The sequence below is a fragment of the Lissotriton helveticus genome, chromosome 5_1 (genome assembly GCF_964261635.1).
Source record: "Lissotriton helveticus chromosome 5_1, aLisHel1.1, whole genome shotgun sequence".
NCBI lineage: Eukaryota > Metazoa > Chordata > Amphibia > Caudata > Salamandridae > Lissotriton > Lissotriton helveticus.
This window is the reverse complement of record NC_136065.1, coordinates 1,241,629,144-1,241,653,377: the sequence shown is the minus strand read 5'-3', so window position 1 is coordinate 1,241,653,377 and position 24,234 is coordinate 1,241,629,144. Positions and strand designations below refer to the sequence as shown.

At 41.5% G+C, this 24,234-nt stretch overlaps 1 protein-coding gene across 1 annotated transcript in view; it reads right to left on the bottom strand.

Annotated features, from left to right (window-relative positions):
* PSTK (phosphoseryl-tRNA kinase) overlaps positions 1-24,234 on the bottom strand; it is a 93,520-nt gene that overhangs the window by 66,472 nt on the left and 2,814 nt on the right. The window contains exon 2 of the mRNA XM_078643995.1: positions 5,026-5,317. Within this exon, the coding sequence (XP_078500121.1) occupies positions 5,026-5,317 (292 nt within the window). The remainder of the gene's footprint in view (positions 1-5,025; positions 5,318-24,234) is intronic.

Genomic DNA, 24,234 nt, shown 5'->3' with positions numbered 1-24,234 from the left:
ATGGTTTTGTGTGAGTAAAATAAGGTTTTGTAAATGCTAATTCCTAACTATATATGGTATATAACCTATGGTTTTTTCAGTGAATTTTCAAGGTTTTGTAAATGCTAATTCCTAACTATATATGGTCTATAACCTATGGTTTTTTCAGTGAATTTCAATGGTTTTTTAATAGCAAATATCAAAAGCTGTAAAATGTATTCTTCTTTTAAAGGAAAAATATATTTTATATGTATTAAATATATTTTTTTTATGTATATAAAGTTTTTGAGGGAACAAATTTATCAACTATCATGCTGAAGAAGAGTGTGGGGAAAAAAAACAAAGAGGAGGACTAAGAGGAAAGAACAATCAGTTCAAAAATACAATTGCTTTAAAGCATGAAGTGCTTTTCCACACATTTACATTTAAATAACCCATATTAGAACATACAAAATATCTACAGAGGAGACGGTGTACATTGAATTTTAGACTCTTCATTGGTACCTACATGTTGGTACTTACATCACCCACACAACACAACAGCTCTATTCAGAGCTACCCTACCTCAAAGCACTCTAAAATATTATTTTAATATTTCCCTTGGTTTTCCCCTTGTTACGCTTTCTGGAACGCTACCCGGTGCGCGGACCGGGCGCTAACCGTGCGAAAATTTGAAAAAAAAGGGTTTTTTTACATATATGGGCCTCCTCAGCCACCCTCAGAAAACCTAGGGGGTCAGGATATGTCGCCCGTGCCACCCATTCCCAACATTGTTTATCCTCCATCTTGTGACTAAATTCGTCCGAAACACAAGATGGCGGACTCCCGTTACGCTACCGGTGAGCTACCCGGTTCGCGTACCGGGTAGCGCTTCCACCGCGAAAAATCGAAAAAAAATGTATTTTATTTTTTTGCCCCACGGGGCCCTTTAATAGCCCCCACATCAATCCTAGGGGGTCAGGAGGGGTCTACCTTGCCCCCTTTCATTCATTTCCCCCTTCGTTTATTTCCACCTCTTGTCTCTCGATCCTACCGAGAGACAAGATGGCGGCCGCTCCGGACTGTTTAGAATGTTGACAGTCACCGGAGAGCCAATCCGCTTCTCCTCGCGAAGTTCCGTTACGCGTCTGGCACGCGAACCGGGGCGCTAACCGGGACGCTGTCACAGATATATATATTTTTTTTAACGTTAATTTCTCAAAATCCACTGGAGCACATATCTTGAGACCTAGCAAAGGCACATCGGGCAAACAGTCTCTACAATTTTGCCAAGTTTCATAGAAATCCATTCAGCCGTTCGAGCTAAAAGTGAGTCCAACCGCCCTATGGAAAACTCAATGTTAAAAACACGTTTTGGGACCCCCCCTTTTTTCTCGGCCCCCGCTTGACGAAACCCCCCCCAAACTTTCAGGGGACGCTCAGAAACAAAACGTGCCATTTTCCTGAAAATTTCAGCCAATTCCGTCCATCAACGCCAAAGTTATTCAACATAGAATTTTCAGAAATCCCTATTCAAAAAAATCCTAACTATATATACCTACTGGCGACCGCCAGTAGGTAATATATATATATATATATATATATATATATATATAACATTTCTATGGCAAAATGAAACCCCTCATTTTGTTCCTTTTCAAATTAAATGTATTAAGTGTTACCACTTTATTCCAATCAAGATGACTTCAGGTGTGCCATACTTTTGTCATAAGTAAGACTGTTAGCGTTCTAGTTGTTCTTTAGAACACTCTGGGACATTCTGTCATTGGGCTATAGTTGGGCTACATCTGGCTGATATTTGGGCTACATTTGGGCTCTTTTGTCTCTGGTGGCCATCTTGGGAGACTGCATATCAGAATTTTTTTAATGAAATATAAGAGGATTTGAGAAGTCGCTCAAAATGTGCCCTACTTTTTCTTTCTTCAGCACTAATCATAATTTCTATGGCAAAATGAACCCCCTCATTTTGTTCCTTTGCAAATTAAATTTTTTAAGTGTTAACACTTTATTCCAATCAAAATGACTTCAGGTGTGCCATACTTTTGTCATAAGTAAGACTGTTAGCGCTCTAGTTGTTCTTTAGAACACTATGGGACATTCTGTCACTGGGCTATAGTTGGGCTACATCTGGCTGATATTTGGGCTACATTTGGGCTCTTTTGTCTCTGGTGGCCATCTTGGGAGACTGCATATCAGAATTTTTTTAATGAAATATAAGAGGATTTGAGAAGTCACTCAAAATGTGCCCTATTTTTTCTTTCTTCAGCACTAATCATAATTTCTATGACAAAATGAACCCCCTCATTTTGTTCCTTTCCAAATTAAATGTTTTAAGTGTTAACACTTTATTCCAATCAAGATGACTTCAGGTGTGCCATACTTTTGTCATAAGTAAGACTGTTAGCGCTCTAGTTGTTCTTTAGAACACTCTGGGACATTCTGTCATTGGGCTATAGTTGGGCTACATCTGGCTGATATTTGGGCTACATTTGTTTTTTTTTGTCTCTGGTGGCCATCTTTGGGCTACATTGGGCTACATTTGGGCTCTAACATATATATAGCCCAATGTAGCCCAATATATATTTTTTCAAAGTTAATTTTCGTAAAAACCACTGGAGCATATATCTTGAGACATAGCAAAGGCACATCGGGGTACCAGTCCCTACAATTTTGCCAAGTTTGGTGGAAATCCATTCAGCCGTTCGGGCTAAACGTGAGTCCAAAAGCCCTATGGAAATTAACATGGGGAAAACACGTTTTGGGACCCCCCTTTTATCTCAGCCCCCGCTTGACGGATCCCCCCGAAACTTCCAGGGAAGGAGCGGAGCGCAGGGAGGCAAAGTTAAGGAAAATTACAGGCAGATCCCTCATTCGGCGCCAAAGTTATTCCCAATAGAATGTTGCGGATTTCCTATGGAAAACGATCCTAACTATAACTACCTACTGGCGACCGCCAGTAGGTAATATATATATATATATATATATATATATATATATATATATATATATATATATATATATTAATTTACATGTTATAATTTTTATTAGATTGTGTGTGTGTATATATATATATATATATATATATATATATATATATATATATATATATACACACACACACACACACACACACACCTTATAAAAGTTAAAATACCAATAATCCAGGACAGTAGTAAATCCTGTGACCTGTTTTGGCGATAGCCTTTCTCAAGGACATTAGTGCCTTATAAAAATCTATATTTTTTCATAATATATTCTTATTGCTATTTTACATATAGATTTATGTACATATATTTAGCATTTATTTATTTATTAATACATGTTCCTAATAATTATCTTTTAAATTTCCCTTGACATTAATTAATTTTATTTTACATTAATATTAACTTTAGAATAATTTCAATTACATTTACAGATTATGTAATTCCCTTACATCTTAATTTTCTAAGTATTTTCCCAAATTAATTACTTTAATTTTAAAATGAATATTAATTTCTGTTTAAGTTATGTATAACAATCAAATTTTTTAATGTATCTCTAAAACCTACATATAATTAATGTATTGACTTACCTGCTATGTAAAAGACTCCGATGTAAAGGCATGAAAACATACCATTCTATGTAATGACTCCTGATGTAAAAACCTCAATGTAATTACTCCTGATGAAATCACTACAAGGTAATGACAGCACATTTATCAGAATGCATGATTTTACTCAGCTCTGGTTCGCTAAGAAAAAAAGGCGTGAAATCACATGCACATAACCATGTCCGGATGGTTTCAGATGACCGCCTCTTTGCATGTGTTGTCACATTTACCCATAGTACTGAATATTAATCTCAGTCTGCCAACACAACACATTATTGTACCTTTAACACTGTTTCTCAATAGTGATACCTCACTTTCTAGAAGGAACAAACACATTTAAAAGGGAGAGTAGTTATGAGATAAGAGAAGCGAGGCCTTGGGCAGCATGCGAAGCAAGGTGGTTTTCTTTTTGGAGGCTAACCATTTATAGGCTCTGGAATAAAGTTTTTCTGGAGGAGGAAGCACCTGCATTCGATCGGTTTCCACAATCTAACGAAGAAATGTGTGGTTGGAAGTCAGGGCTGTGTAGCTGAAAATTGCATTCACTTTTTTTCCAGTGCTATAAATAATTATTTTTGAGAGTTTCAGAGGTGTAATAAATCAATATCATTTATTTTTGATAATAAACGTTGAAGGTTATTTGATGGAGGGGGTGTTACTTTCAACGTATTTATTTAGGAAACAGCAGGTTCTATTTACAAAAGCAGAAAGGTGGCAGTAGTGCAATGAAGATACCCACAGGCTAGCTGATGAAGTGTGATCCGGGATTCTAGAATGGAGCATTTCAGTACAGACCTCCTGGAACCTGCGTGGTATGTCATTGAGCATGTGGAATGAATCTTTTTTATTAAATACGTGGGATAAAATGCTCAACACTAACCCTTCAAGTCTTAATTTTATGTTTAGCAAAAGTGCCTTGTGGGAAATTTGAAAAGTCTGATTTTCAATTCTTTAACAATGCTGCAATATGACTTGAAGCTTCATGACAGGATTAATTTTTCTGATATGGACACAGTCAGGTCTTGTTTTTAATTTTAATCAAGTTCTTCCAAACTGCCGTGTTTGATCTAAAGTGGATTTTCCTTCAGAAGAAGGAGTTTGCTGTTAAGCTCTGGGAATACCCTGCAATTTCTAAATCATAGGCTGATCAAAGTTCTACCATATAATTCTTCGAGAGATAGCTTTAGCAACCTTGCAGCTACAAGGACGTGTTTACCTAGAACACACAAGAATGAGCAAAATCTCCAACTTACATCACAATCGAGATTCAATAGACTGTTCAATTACCATCAAATGTTTTCTCCACCTCACACTGCAATAGATCTTACCATCAATGGAGTGACAAGGGGGAAGTGAAATGTATAAGAATATGACAGAAGAAAATAAATAAAAAAGAAACCACAAGGCGCCAATTATCCAAGACTTCTTTCCTAAAAAAAGATTCTGGAATTGCTTACGTTTTCGGGCCAGCTGGTACACTTGATATCGCATGCTCTGATAGTAGAAATTATCATCCAGTACGATGCAAAGTGGAAAGGAAGACTCAGTGAGCTTTAGGCCACAGACAGATCCCGCCTCAGCTGACATGTAGGAAAAGAGTCCTTGACTGTCCAGGCAGCAGATGAAGCGACTCCATAATGCCTCAGTGTGATCTTTGGGAGCAGACAAGGGAGCACCGGTGGCAACAGACGTCAAGAAGCAGTCAACATAGAGGAGCAGCTCTTGACGGTACAGCTTCCAGTTGGAGATCTGAGACACGAAATAAAACAAGATAATTTATTTCAAGACTCATCGCATACCGTACAAAATTGAAGTACTACATCCATTTCTGCATGTCACATCTGGGTCACTGTGATCAATTCAAGAGTATTGTGTCACGTCTGGAGGTCAAAACTAAAGTACTGGGTCCAGTTCGGTATGTCAATCTGCAGTACAACATGCAGCAGTGAAGATCAAAACTGGTTCAATTTTACCAGTTATCTTTTTGGATTCAACATTTATAGTAATTCATGAGATAAATGTATAAAGATGTAATACAAAAAGTGGGATCTACAGTAAATAAGCAGATGTGCATAATGTAATATGAAAAATATTTATATTCTTTGAGCATGTGTGGGGAGGCGTATTGACTCATAAGATGCATCCTCTTACTCTCTGGACATCTGGTTTATGCAATGCGTTTCTTTAAGGTGAATTCTATACATACATAGAATTGTATTGCCTAGATCCTTAGCATGAGCAAGAAAGATCACAGGACATGATGATCCAAGTTCAGAAGAACCGCTATAATATTTTTAAAACATGAGATTTGACAATTGCACTGACATAATAAATGAATATATTTCTGCATTTGCGTATATTGTTGCACTTGCTCCAAATAACATTTATTTTCTCTGGCGGACCTCAATATATGTACTCACACATACGAGCCCAAAAACCCTTAGTAGACGAGGTTCTGATTACTATCTGAAAGGGAAAAAAGCTGACATTTGCCAATTAATGTTAGCTCTACAATTATATCTACCCTGATTGCACTGCTAATGATCTCACAAATCACATTAGTGATAGCGTTTTTGTAAACCAGTCGACTGGTGGCAGAAACACAGCCTTTCTTCCTACATGCATCCTTTGCAAGGACTTAAAGATGCTGAAATGTCGAAGCCAAAGAAAAGGCGTATCAGACCACGGTGCAGGTGCACTACGGCATTGCCTACTTTATAAGTTTATTTTCTATTTTTATGTTGTTGCACTACAACATTGCCTACTTTATAAGTCTGTTTTTTATTGTTATGTTGTGCCTGTTGGCGCCCTACTCAATAAGCACATACACAAATACATACTAGAGAGACATAACTCTCACCTCAGTGATTTAGGGTGATAAAACACTTTCCACGAATTTTCATTTTTGCATTGTTAATAACTTTAAACCCACTAAGCTCCAAGCAACCTGTAACAAACGTTGGGGAAAAATGCAGGAGACTCACTTCATTCAGCCAATTTTTGTGCAGGTTTGTAAAGAGAGTAAACGTATAAAAATCGCGAGGCAGAAGACTAAATACGTGTGTAGGTTTTAACAGGGAGATCAACACTGCAACTTTAACAACCAAAAATAGAAGAAAGAAAAAAAAGTTTTTTTTATTTTTTTAATCGCTGGATCAAAGTTCACCAAAAAACAGGACTGTAGTGCAAAGTTAAACTTAAAGCCTTTCGCTGGTTTGACTTATTTCAGTTAAATCGTTTTAAAGTTGTAAGCAACAAGCATTGACAAAGCCAATAGGTCTCGCCTATACAAGAGTCACTGGCTATGACAATATTTTTTAGCCATGTTGTACACCAGCGTACCTGCTGTTCAACATGGCCAAATGTTAGTGAGGTAAAGGAGAGTGGAGGGGAGTGGATTGTTATGGGGTGGAGTAGAGTAAAATAGAGTTGAGTGCCATGAAGATGAGTGTCGTGGCATGGAGTAGTGTAAAGTGTTGTGGAGGAAGTACAGTATCGTAGAGTGGAAGGACATAGAGTGGTCTACAGCTGAGTAGCGTAGAGTGAATTAGGGTGTCAAGAGTGTAGTAAAGTAGATGGGCATAGAGTGTCTTGGGGTGGTGTAGAGAGGAGTAGCGTACATGGTGTTGCGTAGAGTATCGTAAAGTAGAACTGTGTCGAGCGGAGTAGATTGTCGTAGAGAGGAGTGACAGAGTGGAGTAGTGTAAGAGAGTGGAACAGCAGAGTGCAATAGAGCTGTAAAATCGAGTGGCACAGAGTGTCAAAGTGGAATATCAGAGTGGAGTAGAGTGTTGTAGAATAGAATGGATTAAAGTGGCATGGAGTAGCATAGAGCATCCTAGAGTGGCGTAATGTTGTAGTGTGGAGCAGAGTGTTGTAGAGTGGAGTGGCATGGAGTGAAATATTGTAGAGTGTAGTATCGTAGAGTAGAGTGGCATAGAGTGAAGTGGTATAAATTACAGTGGTGCAGAGTAGATTGGCCTAGAGTGCATTAGTTTTGAGTGAAGTGGTGTAGAGTGCAGTGACGTAGAGCAGCATGGTGTAGATTAGAGTGACGTAGAGTAAATTATTTGAGAATAGAGTGGAGTGGCGTATAGTAGAGTGATGCACGTTAGAGTGCAGAGGTGCGGAGTGGCGTAGAGTAGAGAGGTGTAGAGTGCAGTGGTGCAGAATAGATTAGAGTGGCATAGAGTGATACTGTGTGTAGTGGCATACAGTACATTGGTGTAGCATGCAGTAGAGTGGTGTGGAGTTGAGTGGTGCAGAGTAGAGTGCAGTGGCATAGACTGCATTGGAATAAAGTAGAATGGTGCAGAGAGCATTGGCATAGAGTACACTAGTGCAGAGTAGGAAAGGCAGGCGCAGAGTGCAGTGATGTAGAGTGGTATACAGCAGATTGTTTCAGATGAGAGTGCAGTGGCAGAGTGTACTGATTTTGAGTAAAGTGATGTAGACTGCTTTGACATTGAGTGTGCAGTGGCATATAGTGCAGCGGCATACAACAGAGTGGTGTGGAGAGGAGTGGCACAGGGTAGAACGCAGTGGCGCAGCAGGGAGTTGCATAGAGTGGAATGGTGTAGAGTGGAACTGAGTGGGGTAGAATGCAGTGGGGTAGAGTAGACTGTAGAGGTGTAGAGTGCAGTGGCATAGAGTGCAGTGTCGTAGAGTAGACTGTCAGAGTGCAGTGGTGCAGAGTACATTAGAGTGGCTTAGAGGGGATTGGTGCAGAGTGCAGTGAAAGACTGGAGCGATGGGGAGTGGTGTATAGTGTAGTGACGTACAGTGCAGCGGCGTACAGTGCATTAGAGTGAGGTAGAGTGGTGCAGAGTAGAGTGTAGTAGCATAGAGTACAGTGAAGAGTGGCGCAGGGTTCAGTGGTGGAGAGTGCAGTGTTATAGAGTAGAGTGGCATAAAGTGAAGTGGCATAGATCAATGTGGTGCAGTAGCATAGAGTACAGTGGCATAGACTTCAGTGACAGAGTACACTGTCGTAGAGTGCATTGGCGTGCACTGCAGTGGCGTAGAGTGGTGCAGATAGGGTGGCATACAGAGCAGTGGCATAGAGTATAGTGGAAAAGAGTGGCATAGAGTGCAGTGAGCTAGCGTGCAATGGTGTAGAGTGGAGTGGTGTATAGTGCAGTGATGTAAAGTGCTGCAGAGCAGATTATAGTGGTGTAGAGTGCACTGGCATAGAGTGCACTGGTTTTGAGTAAAGTGGTTTAGAGTGAGAGAATTGGCCTAGGGTGTAGAGGAGCAGAGTAGATTGTTTCCGAGTAGAGTGGAGGGGGGTATAGTAGAGTACAGTGGCATAGTGTAGAGTGGAGGAGTGGATTGGCATAGAGTGCACTGGTGTAGCGTGGAGTGGTACAGAGTAGAGTCCATTAGCGTAGGGTGCAGTGACATAAAGTGCATTGTTGCAGAGTGAAGTGGAACAGAGAGGAGTGGTGTAGAGCGCAGTGGCGAAGGGGGCAGTGGTGCATATTAGAGCAGTGTGGGGTAGCGGTGTAGACAAGAGAGGCATAGAGTGAAGTAGAGTTGAGGAGTGCAGAGTAGACTGCAGTGACGCAGTGTGGCATGGAGTTGCGTAGTGTGGAGTGGTGCAGAGTATACTCCAGTGGTGTAGAGTAGAGTGGTGTGGGGTAAAGGGAAGTATGCATGGTGTGGTAGTGTACTGCCATTACAGACAACACATCTTCAACTGAAATAACCATTACATTTGCACAGACATGCAGCTTTTAATGATAAAAGTATACAGTGCAAAAATGATAACGTGTGGAAATGTTATCACCTAGTGTATATTGATTTGTTTTGATCATATTAAAATGTTTCAACCACACTTCAGAATGACCAAAAATGTGCTTCATTTGCGTTTTTTTAATTCTGAAATATCTGCAAAGTTCATTTACAGACATTTAAATGTTGTCTTGTGCTAGAAAACATAATGCCACTGTACAGCCTTCCTAAGGCACACACCCAGTACCGGCATGCTTGTCCCATAAATCCTCTCACTTTAAAGTTGGAGAAAGAAAAGTAAACACCACGCTCCCAGGAAGACAGAGCCTGACATTTCACCTCTGTCTTTGAATGCAAGGCAAAAGTGATAAGAAAAAGATTCAAAGACCTGATTACAGAAACCCATTACTGGTGGAAGATTACAGTAAATAGGGTTTGGAGAGCCTAAAAACAAATAGAGCCAGCAAATAAAAAACAAGCAAATGTGAGTTACAAACCACAAAGCTAATGGTAAGCAGTGGGTGGAACACATTCCAAAGGAAGCTTTCAGAATGTCCCCAGACAGCTGCACTGTAGGCTTCGACCTGAAAAACTAACTGGGTAATTTAGAGTTCAGAAGAGCAGAAGCACCTCTGTAAATCAGCCGGGCTCCCATTTCACCAAACTTGTGGTTCCATCAGATTATGTAATTAGTAGAAGCACTGGGCTTACACTGGCGGAGCCTCCACACTTAAAACTCTGACCAGATGCACTGTCCACCAAAGGCTTATAAGGTCTAACTGATGGTCTTCCCACCCTGTTTCGGGCAGGGCGACCATCACCACTTCTCAGCTCTGACAGCCCTCTTAAAAAATAACTATCTTGTTTCTAACTCATTTGACAGAAGATTTTTTTTAAAGTGCCGTTAGGGAACAACCGTAATCAGTAGTTTAACCCTCTACAAATTAGATGATATCACACAATGTTCATGAGCACCAGGAGGAAAACAATAGAGCAGTAGTAATCCTGTATTATGTATACACCCTTGGGCATAACTCTCCCTGGCCAGTCACACGGACAGTAAAGAATTTAAAATGGCCTTTCACCCCCGAAGGCTCTTTTCTTGTTTTCGCTGGGCAGCAGAGAGGAGGGTTTAGGTTCATGTGTGCCTTGCCCTGGGCTTTACCCCCACATCATATCCCTACTTAATTCAAAGCATTCTCCAATCTCTACCTAAAACTCAATAGTTTGGCCCTCACCCTGCATCAGCTATCACCATCCCCACAGACAGCCTCCCCTGTCCCCTGGCCTTGCTCAGAGTACGGTAATTGTTCAAAGTTCTAGTAAACCACAACCACCTGTCTGCCCCCTACTCAAAGGCCCCTTAACCAAGGGTAAAGGAGGATGCACTCAAATACATACCTCTGGGATAGTTAACCCCTCCTTACAACTGCTATCAGGTCAATGCATCAGTCCCAATAGCTGAACAGATAAACAAATAAAAGAAGTCCATTGATAAGGCTGGGCATAGATAAGAAGTCCATGGATAAGGTGAAGTGTCCAAATAACATTCCCATCCTTTAGACAATGCCATAAAGGATGTAAACTTTTGAAACTATTTTTATTGTTTTTTTGATACATACAATGTTATGCATGTCCAATGGGCAATAAATTCGTAAATACATAGTAACATATTGCTAATCATGAATATCCTCTGTCTCTACTTCAAACTTCCCATTATTCACCCATTAGCATCTCATCGCATAGTATCCAAAAATAACACTGCGCTCAAATGAGCTTGTGGATGCAGCGGCTGATCCTGGACATGTGCAGGGTGACCACAGCAGCCAAGTCAGTGACCTTTGCTAAACTCACAAGGAAAGACTGCGGCATTGTGTGGCTGTATGTGCATATGTCCTCAAGATGTACTGGGTCCTTTCATAGACCTGGATAAACCATCTCTGAGGCTTCCTGTCCTCCAATTCTAATGGGCATTGTTTATTTAAAGACACTCTTAGTATCTGTGACACAGTTAACCTGTAGGAAAATCTGCATATCCTCAAGGCGTTTATATAGCATGATTGTTTTCCTGTTTGTATACTGGTAGGTTTAACTTAAGCACAACAAGGGTTTTTCATTGAGCATTGATGCATGCATTCTATGCAAAGTGCTGAACTGTATGTGTCTTTAACATGGATTGAGAATACACTGATTATACAATAGGGCATGGGGGGAAAAGAAACAGTATCTGAATCACAGCACAAGCAGCGGGCGGGCACTATTTAAGTGTAATCAATCTGGGCTTGGTCCATGCTCTTCAGAAAGGAAAAGGAGTGACAATTTGCATATGAACAAAGAAAGCAACTCTGGTATTATTGTCTCACACTCCTTCCTTTTGAGCGTAGAAATGATTTATAATTGGATGGTGCTCATACACTATTGTCACAACTACTGCCACAATGTGTTAAAAACCAACCCTGGAAGAACCATAGAGCTTAGCCCAATCTCTTCAACCACACAAATAGTGCAGCACAGAACTCCAAAATATGTAGCAATGGTGCTCAATTCATTTGTTACAAATCTGGAAAACAGGAAAATTTATCTATCTTTGTGTAATAGTATTGAAGTTATGGAGTCCAGACTTCATAGAACATAAATAATATTTTTTTTACTTCTTTTAAGTTACATCACATGCTCAATAAAACTGTTCTAAAAATTATCAAGATGATTGGCTTCTTCTCAATTTGATTCTTCCTCTTCAATTGAAACTGAGCGGTAACATTTTGAGTTTTAGACACTCTCTCAAAACCTGGCTTTTCTCCCAGGCTTACTGCTGAGATGTTTTGTTTCTACCTTTAACTGCTGCGTCGAGTTCCTTTCTATAGCGCCATGAAGCCCTTGGGCGTACGAGCGCTTAATAAATAAATATTAACATATTAACATATATTAACATTACACAATCAATACACATTTTTCAATAACCAACGGTTATAGATGATTCAACCACCACGTGTTTCGTCCACCTTATGGACTTTTTCAAGTCATGACATTGTATGAAGTCTGGACTCTTTAACGTTAATACTATTACACACAGATAGATACATTTTCCTGTTTTCCAGATTTGTCACAAACAAAATTGAGTGCCATTGTTACATATTTTAGTTTTCTATGTATCAAGGTGTGCTGCACTATTTATGTGTGGGTTAAGAGTGACCTTTTAGGCTGCGCTGGCCTATAAAAAGGCACTATAAAAAGGCCTATAAAAAGGCACCAAGGTAGAGTGACAAAAAAGTAAACAAATGGTAAGTAATGGGTGTGCTGCAAGCTCCTTCTTGTACACAAAAATATCGTGAGAGAACATGTACAAGTAGGACATTCGCTTTTGCAGGCTCGACCCAAAACCACCCTTGAAAACCAAACAACTATGGGAAGGAAATTTTCACAAATAGATTAGCTACAAGGAACGGAAGTAACATGTGCCATAGTAAGGAGACCTCCTGTTATGAGAATTTCAAATTCATACATTTTACTTCCTACACAGCACGTATCTGACCCTGGCGAAACTGCAGAAAATCTGTCCCAAAAGGTCTGCAGCCTAACCCAAATGAAGATCCATTGAAACTACATTCATACATCACATGGCAATGCTACGTGGCATCAAGTTTCTGGGGAAAAGGGATAATGAACTTAAAGAGAGAACCAGGAATCCGACTGGAAGACTCTCCCAAGCAATGTTGGGTTTAATCCAAAGTTAAAGAAAGGCAAGACGCAATATAGGTGTGCATCACTGAGCCTGATGCTGGCAAAGCAATGCATAGCTGAAGGCTGGTTTTGTCACAAGACCCCTCTGAGATCATGTTAATTAGAGTATAATGTCACGAGATAAGACCCCAAGCCAAGAAACCCACCAGATGTCTAGCCGACCATCGCTACACATTCCCTGCGGGGACATGTAGGAAAGAAATAGGAGAGAGAGAGGAGAGGAAGGAACGACTAAGTGCTGGAGCGTAGCTCTGCATTGGTAGTATGTGTGATGTAGAGAGGATAATAAATAAATATATGAAGGAACTCCCATGTTTTTCTCTCCATAATTCCGACAGCACAACAGCTGACAAATGTAAAAGAATCATGAAAATAAGAGCTGTGAGCAAAAATGCTGTGGTGACGGGCCTAGTTAAATACTGTAAATTCATGGATGAAGTAAATATACGACTGCAAATCAGAAGTTTGTCCAAGTCCCTCCAATGCTGTTTACTGCACAAGAACTATATTCTAGAACAGATTGAGCCAATGACACACATAAATGACAAAGTGGATGAGCAAGCTATAAAGATTTAATCTGAACAAACAGACAAGCAAAGTTAAGCATTTTGGCTCTAAAATCAAAATAAGGAGAAGTCAAACAAGAACTCCAGTCAACAGCACTAGTTCAAGGAACGACACCGCACGAGGGGCATACATCACAGCACAGACAATGGAAGAGAATGTTATTGGTGTGGTCAGTCATACCCACACAATGACACCTCCAACAAAGGAAAAGCGCTCAAGGACATACCGGACCCCAAGAATGTCAGCGAAATTCAATCAGTTCTAGAGATGGCCAGCTACTACACCTACTAAATACATTCAGCAATGTAATTCGAGAGCTGACAAAGTAGGGACGCACATTTGAGTGGACCTCCACATGTGAAAATATGTTTCAAGAAAGGAGAAACTTGCCACCATCATAGCTCACTGTGATCCAAAATTATACACCAAACTCTCAGCATATGCTAGCCCAGAAGGATTGGGTGCACAACATCCTTGAGATAGTAATCACTACTGGCAGACATATATCCTATGGCTGTCATAGCCTCTCAGATGTTGAAAGATCATGTTAGAAAACTGGAAAAGAAAGGCTGGCAGTAGTGTGGGCATGCAAGCACTCCCCTGTTTATATATGGTAAGCAGTTGAACATAGTGACAGACCATCAGGCGCTAATCATTGTCTTTGGAAACCAATGGGCAAAAATGCTGTCGCTAATTGAACAGTGGGGAATCCACTTATAAGAGTAGTCCTACACAATTCTACAAAAGCTAGGGAAAGACAACAAACCTGCATACTACATATCTCGACACCCGTTGACAATCAACAAAAAGATTACACCTAAACTTCATATTGAAACCCCACAAACCATGCCTCTACACGTCATCACAGAAGCCACACATACCGTCTCCATACCGGCAGAGCTCAAGAAGAGAACACAAATCAGATAGTGTAGGCATCTGGAAGAAAGCTCAATCATTTAATGAGTGAATCACATAGATCTAAAAAAAATGACAAGTTCAGGAAGAGCGGACAACAACCACAGACTCTTAATTTGGTGACGTGTCAGCGCAGAAGTAATATATATACACGAGTGAGGTCGACATGGGAGGAAGAAGCTGCCTAACATGCAGTGCTCTAATACTTTTGGCAGGGCTTTTAGCTTTGACGTGGTGTATTTTCAGCTACTGCTGCACACCCTACTCGCGGTAGTCACTCACATCGTGTTTCTCACACATCACGCTGCAGCCTTTATGACACAATGCGACAACCTGGTAACTTTTGCAATGTTTGAAATGTTACCCTGCAACCCCGACATGTGTTTATTCACACGTGGGTTATCTTACTGTCGATGGATGCTTCCTGGCAGTGTTCGTCTGGATTTGTTGACTAGACCTGCTACCGGTATATGTTTTGAGATACTCTGTGCGTCATATTATTGAAACTGAAAGTAACGCTGCACAGTAATTACTAGTGTGGACCTGCTTGATATAATTTGCATAATAGTGGTATTAAGTCATGTGTGCCTTAATTTAATTAAAATTGACATTTCCACAGCATTTCAACCTTTCTAAGGGTGTACCATCTATGCCTTGGACGGAATGGAGAGAATATTTCTGCAATTATATTGATAGACTTTAGAGGATGAGAAATTCACCCCTGAAAAGAAAAAAAAGTTTTACTTTGTTGCCTGGGTCCGGATGGTCTCAAAACATACAACCAGGACTAGAAAAAAACATGTGAGGGGGTAATATGTTTACATATGCATTAAAATATTTAGATGTGCATTTTTTACCTATTGTCAGTGTGGCTGTAGATAGATATCCATATTTTCAACTGAAACAAGGGAAAATAGAATGTGTGGATGACTATATATCTACACTAGCTTACCCGTTGCGCGTTGTTGCGATCTCCGAAGAAAGGAAATTCAAGGAAACTCGTTATGGTAACATTCAATTTACAGTGTCATTTTTTTTTTAAACGTATTCATTTTATTATGAAAAACAAGTGTCGTTTTAATTCTATTTATTTATTAGAGTGCTTGTGGATACACGATTTTTTGTTTTTTCGTCTGGTGCGTACATCACTATTCGAAAGATTATGAGGGCCCCGGGGGGCCGATATTTTAAAAAATGTTATGCCAGAAACCTTCGCGGGAGTGTACTCAACAACTTCCCAAAGTTTCATGGCGATCGGATGAATGGTGTAGTAATGCATAAAGGACAGACAGACAGACATACATTCGTTTTTATATATATAGATTACGTGCCTTAGCATTAACATGAAGATCTGGTGGTCTGTAAGAGGAATTTATACGGGACCAAATAATAATGCATGTAAGCAATCCGAATATTCAGGACAAACTGTGGGTCAAAGGTAAGTCTCCTTTGAAAGAGGTTGTGGCTTTAGTTTAAAAAATGTAATAACTGGGAGGTAGGTCTAACAAAGCAGTTTTAGACAAGGCACAGGATGTCAAAGAGGTGAATAAAATTGTATCCTCTAAAAACAAGAAAGCTGAGGAGAAAATAAAAGGGGAGGGGGGGGGGGGGGGAGTCATATGAGGGAATGTTGAAAGTTTCTGGCGAGAAGAAGGAATCAAGGAAAAGTAATGGGGTTAAACCGAGTTCCAGAAAGTGCTATAGCTGTGGTTCAGCTGATCATCTAGCGTATTACAACAAATGTTCGGCTAGAAACCAAAAACGCTCCTTATGTGGTATTATTGGTCACTGTGCCAAAGTTTGTAGAAGAAACCTGATTAATACAAAAAGAGATGTGAACTGTGAGGATGTGGAAAGTGACGAGAATTCTGATGATTCGGACACGACCAATTTCAATCATGTGTTCTGTATAGATTATGGCATATTGGATGTGCATTCAGTTAAAATGAGGAAACCATTGTGTGAAGTGAACATGGGTGGGGTGAAAGTGATTGTGGTAGCTGATTATGGCTCACCCGTTACTATTGTTAAGTGAAGACATGTAGAAACCATTTCATAAGTAAACTGGGTTCTCATCTGGACGGATCTGAAGTAATTGCCCAGAATGACACTGGGGACAGAATCAATTTTGTTGGTTGTCGGAATCTAAAATTCCAGTTCAAAAGTAGAAAAGCCTCCCTGAAAACTGGGTACATTCAAAACCTGTGCAGGCTCCTGGTTCAGCTAGAAGAGGAACTCCAAGGGCTGGAACGGGAACACACATATGATCCATCTGAAGACACCCACCATAGACTTACACTAAAACAGGATGAGTACCGAATCAAGACTAGGGAACATATGCTGGCCAAATATCGAAGTACTCAACAAAGACTATACAAACTGGGAGATAGGGTGGGCAGAACCCTGGTGTGGCTGGAAAGACGAGAGCAGGGGGCGAGATGGGTACCCAGTCTGACACTACCAGGAGGCGAGATACCTACCCACCCCAGGGATATAGCGGAGGCCTGTGCGGATCACTTGGAAAAGATCTACACCCCTTCTACCACCTACATGGCGGAGGACTCCCGCCAGCTCCTAATCGATAGTGATGTGCCGATCCTCTCTGACCTAGATAGAGACACCCTAGAGGAAGACCTTTCTGAAGAAGAGATTGGCAATGCCATAGGTCAGATAAATTCTGGGAAAGCGATGGGGCCGAATGGGACTTCCATTGAGTTTTTAAAAGTCATGGCATCTCCGATAAAGCCACACCTGCGGGCTATGTATGAAGAAAGTTACGAGAAGGGACGGCTGCCGGCAGACCAATGTCTGGCCACAATTGTAGTGATCCATAAGTATGGAAAACTGACAGATATCTGTCTGTCAGTTTCTGTATAGGCCGATGTTGCTGATCAACTCTGAAGCTAAAGTCCTAGCGAAAATCTTTGCTAACCGACTGGTGGCAGTCATTTCTTCCCTGGTTCACCCTGGCCAATCTGGCTTTATGCCAGGGAGAAACACGGCCCTCATCATAGGCCGTCTGCACAATGTGATGGCACGTAGGGCATTTATAGAGGAGGACGCAGTTGTATTGTCCTTGGATGCCTCTATGGCATTTGACTCAATAGAATGGCCGGCCATACTTATTTGCAGTCCTAGAAAAGGTGGGATTGGGGCCCAAATTTATAGGATGGGTTACACTATTATATACCGACATACAGGGTCAAGTGAGAGTGAACATTTACACGTCCCGGGCGTTCAGGCTGAGACGGGGAACCAGACAGGGATGTCCTCTGTCTGCACTGATATTTTCCCTCATACTAGAGCCTCTGGCGGGGTGGGTGCGTCGGGATGTGATGGGCGGAGGACTTGGAAGATCACATATCCTTGTATGCTGATTACATACTATTATATCTCGCCTCCCCATACAAGTCTATACACGCAGTGCTCAACATATTCACAAACTTCGGTAAATACTCAGGATATGCGATAAACTGGAATAAGTCTGTATTGTTCGTGCACCGGGGCCAGGTGCTGCGACTTCCAGCAAATTGTAAGCTATCAGTGGCGGAGGTGGGCTTCAAGTATTTGGGTGTTTTTGTCACCTCGGACAAGGGCCTTTTTCATAATTCTAATCTGGCTCCCCGTTTACCAGGCTACGCAGGGATGTGAAACACTGGAGGTCCTTGTCACTATCCCTAGTAGGACGCGCTGCTCTTTTCAAAATGTTGGCACTCCCGCAGTATTTATATATTGTACAGAACAGTCGGTAGAAAGTCCCAGATTCCTACTTTAAAGAAGTGGAAAGTGTGGTACAAACTTTGCTGTGGGATGATAGGGCCCCCAGGGTGGCACTGAGGAAACTAACAAAAGGCTAGTACGATGGAGCTATAGCACTGCCGGACCTACAGCTCTACTACTGGGCAGCACAGCTAGTGGCCGTCAATCACTGGGTGTATTGCCCCCCTACTGAACCAGCATATGCTTTAGACAGGTACCAAATGGACCGCTTGGGGTATTTGGGGCCTTATACACGAGAGACAGGAAAAATAAATATTTTGGGCCCACCTCCCACACACTAGACATATGGCACAAAGCAAACTCTTGCCTGGGCTGGGCGGCTACTCTCACCAAGGCGACGCCATTGTGGTATTCCCAGAAACTTGGCAGGCTGTGTTTCCAACCTGGGTTTGACAAGTGGGATATGGTGGGTATCTCAGTGGTTGGAGATCTGGTTAAAAAGGGAGCAATTCTCACATTTGTGGACCTCCAGAAACACTATCAGTTAAATCAGGGTGAGGTCTCGGGTACCTGCAAATAAGACATGCATTACATTCGGCCTTATAAATTTACAAGACATACCGTAATCGTCGCTCTGGAAGACCGCTTGTTGGACGGGTTATTAGCCTCCAAACCTATATCTTTGACGTATAATAAACTATGTGTACCAGATGCGTTTAGTAAACTTAGGGAACAGTGGCGGGGTGACTTGGGAAAGATTGACGACGAAGACTGACAACTGGCTCTTATGTCCCCTAGCTAAGCAGCTATTACACAACGATATAGGCTGATACAGCTTAGGATTCTCCATAGATCATATATGACCGGGAACCTAATGGCAAAACTAGGAACCAGAGCTGATGACCTTTGTCGGAGGGGCTGCCAACAACAGACCACCTTCTATCACGCTGTCTGGAGCTGCCCTGCCGTACGCCACTTCTGGGAAGAAGCCGCAAATCACATGCAGACAGCATTAGGGAAGGAGATGACCCTGACACCACAGTTGGGGTTATTGAATATTTGGGCCGCAACTGACCTGACTGATACGGAGCAACAGATGGCGACATTAGGCTACACACTGCTTAAGCGAGAATTGGCAAAGGGTTGGGGGGCCATTCCACCCTCCACTTCCGTGTGGGCAAAAGAACTCGACAGATGCATGCTGGCTGAGACGGAGGTCTTTGCAGCCAAGGGATGCCCCCAAAAATGGGACAAGTAGTGGTCCAAGTGGAACAGTTATCGTGGAGATATATGTGTGTCTCCCATGGTGGAGTTAGAGATGCGCAGAAATGCAGACAGAGAAAGAATGGACTGATGTATATCTGACCATGACCCTTGTAAGCACTTTTAAGAGATGAATAACCTGATGATTATGGACTAATGTTTTTCTTTGTACGAATGTCACCGAAATCAATAAAAATATTTTATTTGAAAAAAAAAGTAGAAAAACCAATTGTAAGTTGTATGTGAACGGGTCTTTTGTGTTAGGTTGCCACTGATCAAGGAGAGTTGGGAATCATTTTAAATCATAATTATATGAATCCCGTTTTATCGGTCAGTGACAGTGATAAAAATAGCGCTGACATCTTGAAAGAATATCTAACGTTTTTTAGGCGAGGTTGGATTGTTGAATGATTTTAAACTCGAAATTGAATTAGAAAGGTCTGCAGTTCTGTCTGTTCACAAGGTTAGGCACATACCAATATCTGTAAAGGAAGAAGTACATATGGAGTTACAGAAATTAGTTGAAGCTAGCATAATTGAACAAGTGGAATCTGCATAATGGGTTTCTCCATTGGTGGGAGTACGGCATCCCAATGGAAAAGTTAGGCTATGCGTGGACCTTAAAGAACTTAATAAAAACATTCTGGTGGATCAGTTTCCATTACCCCAGGAAAATGAGATGTTTCCAAGTACGAAAGATATGTGGTCATTTTCAACCTTGGATCTGAAATCAGGCTACCAACAGGTGAACTTACACACAGACAGAAAAAAATGTACAATATTTAGTACACCTTTTGGATGTTTTCAATTTACCAGGGTACCTTTTGGTTTAGCATCTGATGCAGCTGTATTTCAAAGAACAATGAGTAATATCTTCAGGGGGACGGTGGGGGTAATGTTTATCCAGGATGATATCCTGATTATGGGCAGAAACAGAATGGAACACGATTAAAGACTTAAAGAGGTCCTGGAAATTTTAAGGGTGAAAGGGTTGAAGTAGAATTCAAAAAGTGTAAATTCGCACAGAATGAAGTTATTTATCTTGGTCACAGTATTTGTAAAGATGGTATCAAACCTAAGCAGGGTTTACTTGAAGATATTAGGAGAGCACCTTGTCCAAATGGAAAGGATGAAGCTAGAGCCTTTTTTTAGGGATAATGGAATATTATTCAAAATGTGTTAAAAATGTGTCAGAAAAAACATACGACAATGACTCAAATGCAGAGTGAAATTTGCCTGGATTAAAATATGGCAAGATTTTTTTAACTTGAAAAATGACATTTTCAATGGACTTTTTAGGTTGAGCATGGGCAACGGTCCTAGGATGCTTGTTTCCAGTCCAGGGAGGACCTGGCTTGGCAGTTCGGGCTGGACTGTTACCATGGGAATAAATAAGGAAGGGAGTTAGAGGATTATTAGCTAGGCTCGCCCTCCAAGAAATAGGTCAAACAAAAAAAGGTTTCTGTTTCCAGATACCTAAGAGCCTTGCTAGAAAAAACAGCCAGCACACACTGGGGTTGACTGTGAGAACTATGTTTGAAATGTATAAAAAGGAAAAATTGTTCCTTTTTTTGGGTGTCCCCTCACTCACCGGGGTTGCCCCACGGTGACATGCTTCATCATTGGGGCCCTCCCAGTCCTCTACGGGCTGGGGCGTGCTACGACTTGCGAAGTTACGTAGGAGCACTTTAAGGACTATGTGTGGTGCATGTGTATTTGTGGGGAGTGGACTATGTGATATGGGTTAAAAATACCTGCCCAGTAGGTTTTCAATAAACTTTATTCTGACCTCTAGGTGGTAACATTAAAAACGGGGTGGGGAGATAGGCTGCCCTAAACTTAATGTGTCCAGATGTACCTATCAACTCCTAAGTCGACATGTTTCGTGCATACCCCAAGCACTTCTTCGGGACTACACAGGGACCAGCCCTGTGTTCGCCACTCCTTAACTCTTTCAATGAGAATATAGAAATTGACTTTCAACTGCAGCGAACTCTACTAAGTGCATGCAATAATACCTACGTATTTTGTTCCATAGAAACACGTGGTTCTTTTCAAGAGACCTAACTGGGCCCCATGGAGTCGGAGGGGTATCGGTATCCTAGCAACTTTGTGCTCCGGTTACCTCCTGCATTCAGGCACCTACTTGTGTCCCTCCGGACCGGACCGGAGGGACACAAGTAGGTGCCTGAATGCAGGAGGTAACCGGAGCACAAAGTTGCTAGGATACCGATACCCCTCCGACTCCATGGGGCCCAGTTAGGTCTCTTGAAAAGAACCACGTGTTTCTATGGAACAAAATACGTAGGTATTATTGCATGCACTTAGTAGAGTTCGCTGCAGTTGAAAGTCAATTTCTATATTCTCATTGAAAGAGTTAAGGAGTGGCGAACACAGGGCTGGTCCCTGTGTAGTCCCGAAGAAGTGCTTGGGGTATGCACGAAACATGTCGACTTAGGAGTTGATAGGTACATCTGGACACATTAAGTTTAGGGCAGCCTATCTCCCCACCCCGTTTTTAATGTTACCACCTAGAGGTCAGAATAAAGTTTATTGAAAACCTACTGGGCAGGTATTTTTAACCCATATCACATAGTCCACTCCCCACAAATACACATGCACCACACATAGTCCTTAAAGTGCTCCTACGTAACTTCGCAAGTCGTAGCACGCCCCAGCCCGTAGAGGACTGGGATGGCCCCAATGATGAAGCATGTCACCGTGGGGCAACCCCGGTGAGTGAGGGGACACCCAAAAAAAGGAACAATTTTTCCTTTTTATACATTTCAAACATAGTTCTCACAGTCAACCCCAGTGTGTGCTGGCTGTTTTTTCTAGCAAGGCTCTTAGGTATCTGGAAACAGAAACCTTTTTTTGTTTGACCTATTTCTTGGAGGGCGAGCCTAGCTAATAATCCTCTAACTCCCTTCCTTATTTATTCCCATGGTAACAGTCCAGCCCGAACTGCCAAGCCAGGTCCTCCCTGGACTTTTCTGTTACCATGGGACACAGGGTCAATACTGATTTGCATATGGCTGGGTTCAAACTGGAATGGCATGGTGAGCAAAAAAATTATGGATTTATGCCCAGATCTCTGTACTGGGGTAAATGTATGACATTGTTCTGAATTCTGTCCATCAACTGTCGTCTTTGCATTTGTCACCGTGAGTGGGATGGGTATGCTCAGACGCGAGTCCTGTGCTCTCCATGCCACTGGAAACAAGCTATCCTGGCTGATGAGGGCTGAAAGCCCGAAACCAGTCCTAGGATGCTTGTTTCCAGTCCAGGGAGGGTCTGGCTTTGCAGTTCAGGCTGGACTGTTCCCATGGGGCACAGGGTCGAGACTGATTTGCATACGGCTGGGTTCAAACTGGAATGGCATGGTGAGCAAAAAAATGATGTATTGAGGCCCAGATCTCAGTAGTGGGGTGAATGTATAACATTGTTCTGCATTCTGTCCATCAACTGTTGTTTAAGCGCTGCTCTGTGATGCATGCTGTATTCAGGTAGGGACTTGAAGCTCCTCCCATATTTTTCATTGGCTTGTTTCATTGTCCTTGGTGAATGCTGGCTTCTAATTTATAAATAGGTGTGTTAGTCCCTCCTTAGTACCGCCTTGTCTTCATTTGTAACCTTGTGTGCTGGTGCTTGGTAGACTTTAATTACAGCCTCCGAGCATTATTTTATTAAATGCTTTTCACCACACTCTCTCGTAAGGCTTTATTTTTTCTCATAGCACGACACGCCACAGTGGCAGCCTCCGCCTTTGGTTTATTTGTGGCCACTTAGCTGCACCAAACGCGAACACGTTTTTTTTCTTTATATTTCTTAATTAACTTATGTTTGTAAAAACTCCCAATGACGCGCTTTCACGTAATGGCAGCCGCGCCCCTTTCTTTTGACCAGCCACGTCTAAGGAAAGGGGGGCGTCCGCTATTAAAATGAAAGCACGGCATGGGGCGCTTTTGGAAAAAAACATTTGCAATGCAATAGGTCTCCCATTTTCAAGAGTTTCATAAATGAGAGACTTATTGGTTTGCAAATGCTTGTTCTTAAAAGGTTTTGATTCCAAGTGCCAAATTATAGTAACCACGGATGCAAGTAATAAAGCGCTAGGCACAGTCTTTTCACAATGTGTTAATGAACCTAATGAATGGGTGGTTGCATTTGCTTCATATTCTCTTGCATCAGCCGAGGAAAGATATCCTGTGATCGAGCACAAAACTTTAACATGCGCATTGAATCGATTTTGCCTGCATGTCTGGGCTTTCCATGTTTTGATATGATCGGATCATAAGCCCCTAACAAAAATTCGGACTACCACTGGGTTACAATATATATCACCCAGATTAAGTAGAATGTCTGTAAAATGACTGGATTGCACATATGATATTGAGTAATGGCGTGGTGTCAAGAACAGGGTAGATGATTTTCTAAGTAGGATGCCTTTGTCCATTGCTAAAGATGAAGAAGTTATGCAGGATGGTGACAAAGTAGATTTGTTATTTGATGGTTGGGAAGACATTTCGTTGACTGAGTGAATGCTGCATGTGGATAAGGATGACTGTTTAAAAAATAATACAGGTTCTTAAACAAAGGTTGGCCTAGTAAAAGAAATCGGAAGAAAGAATGTTTTGGGAAGTAAGAAATTAACTGTGTTATTGGATAAAATGTTATTCAGATGTGGAAGGCCAGTTTCACCTTTAACCTTAATGAAGAAGATACTA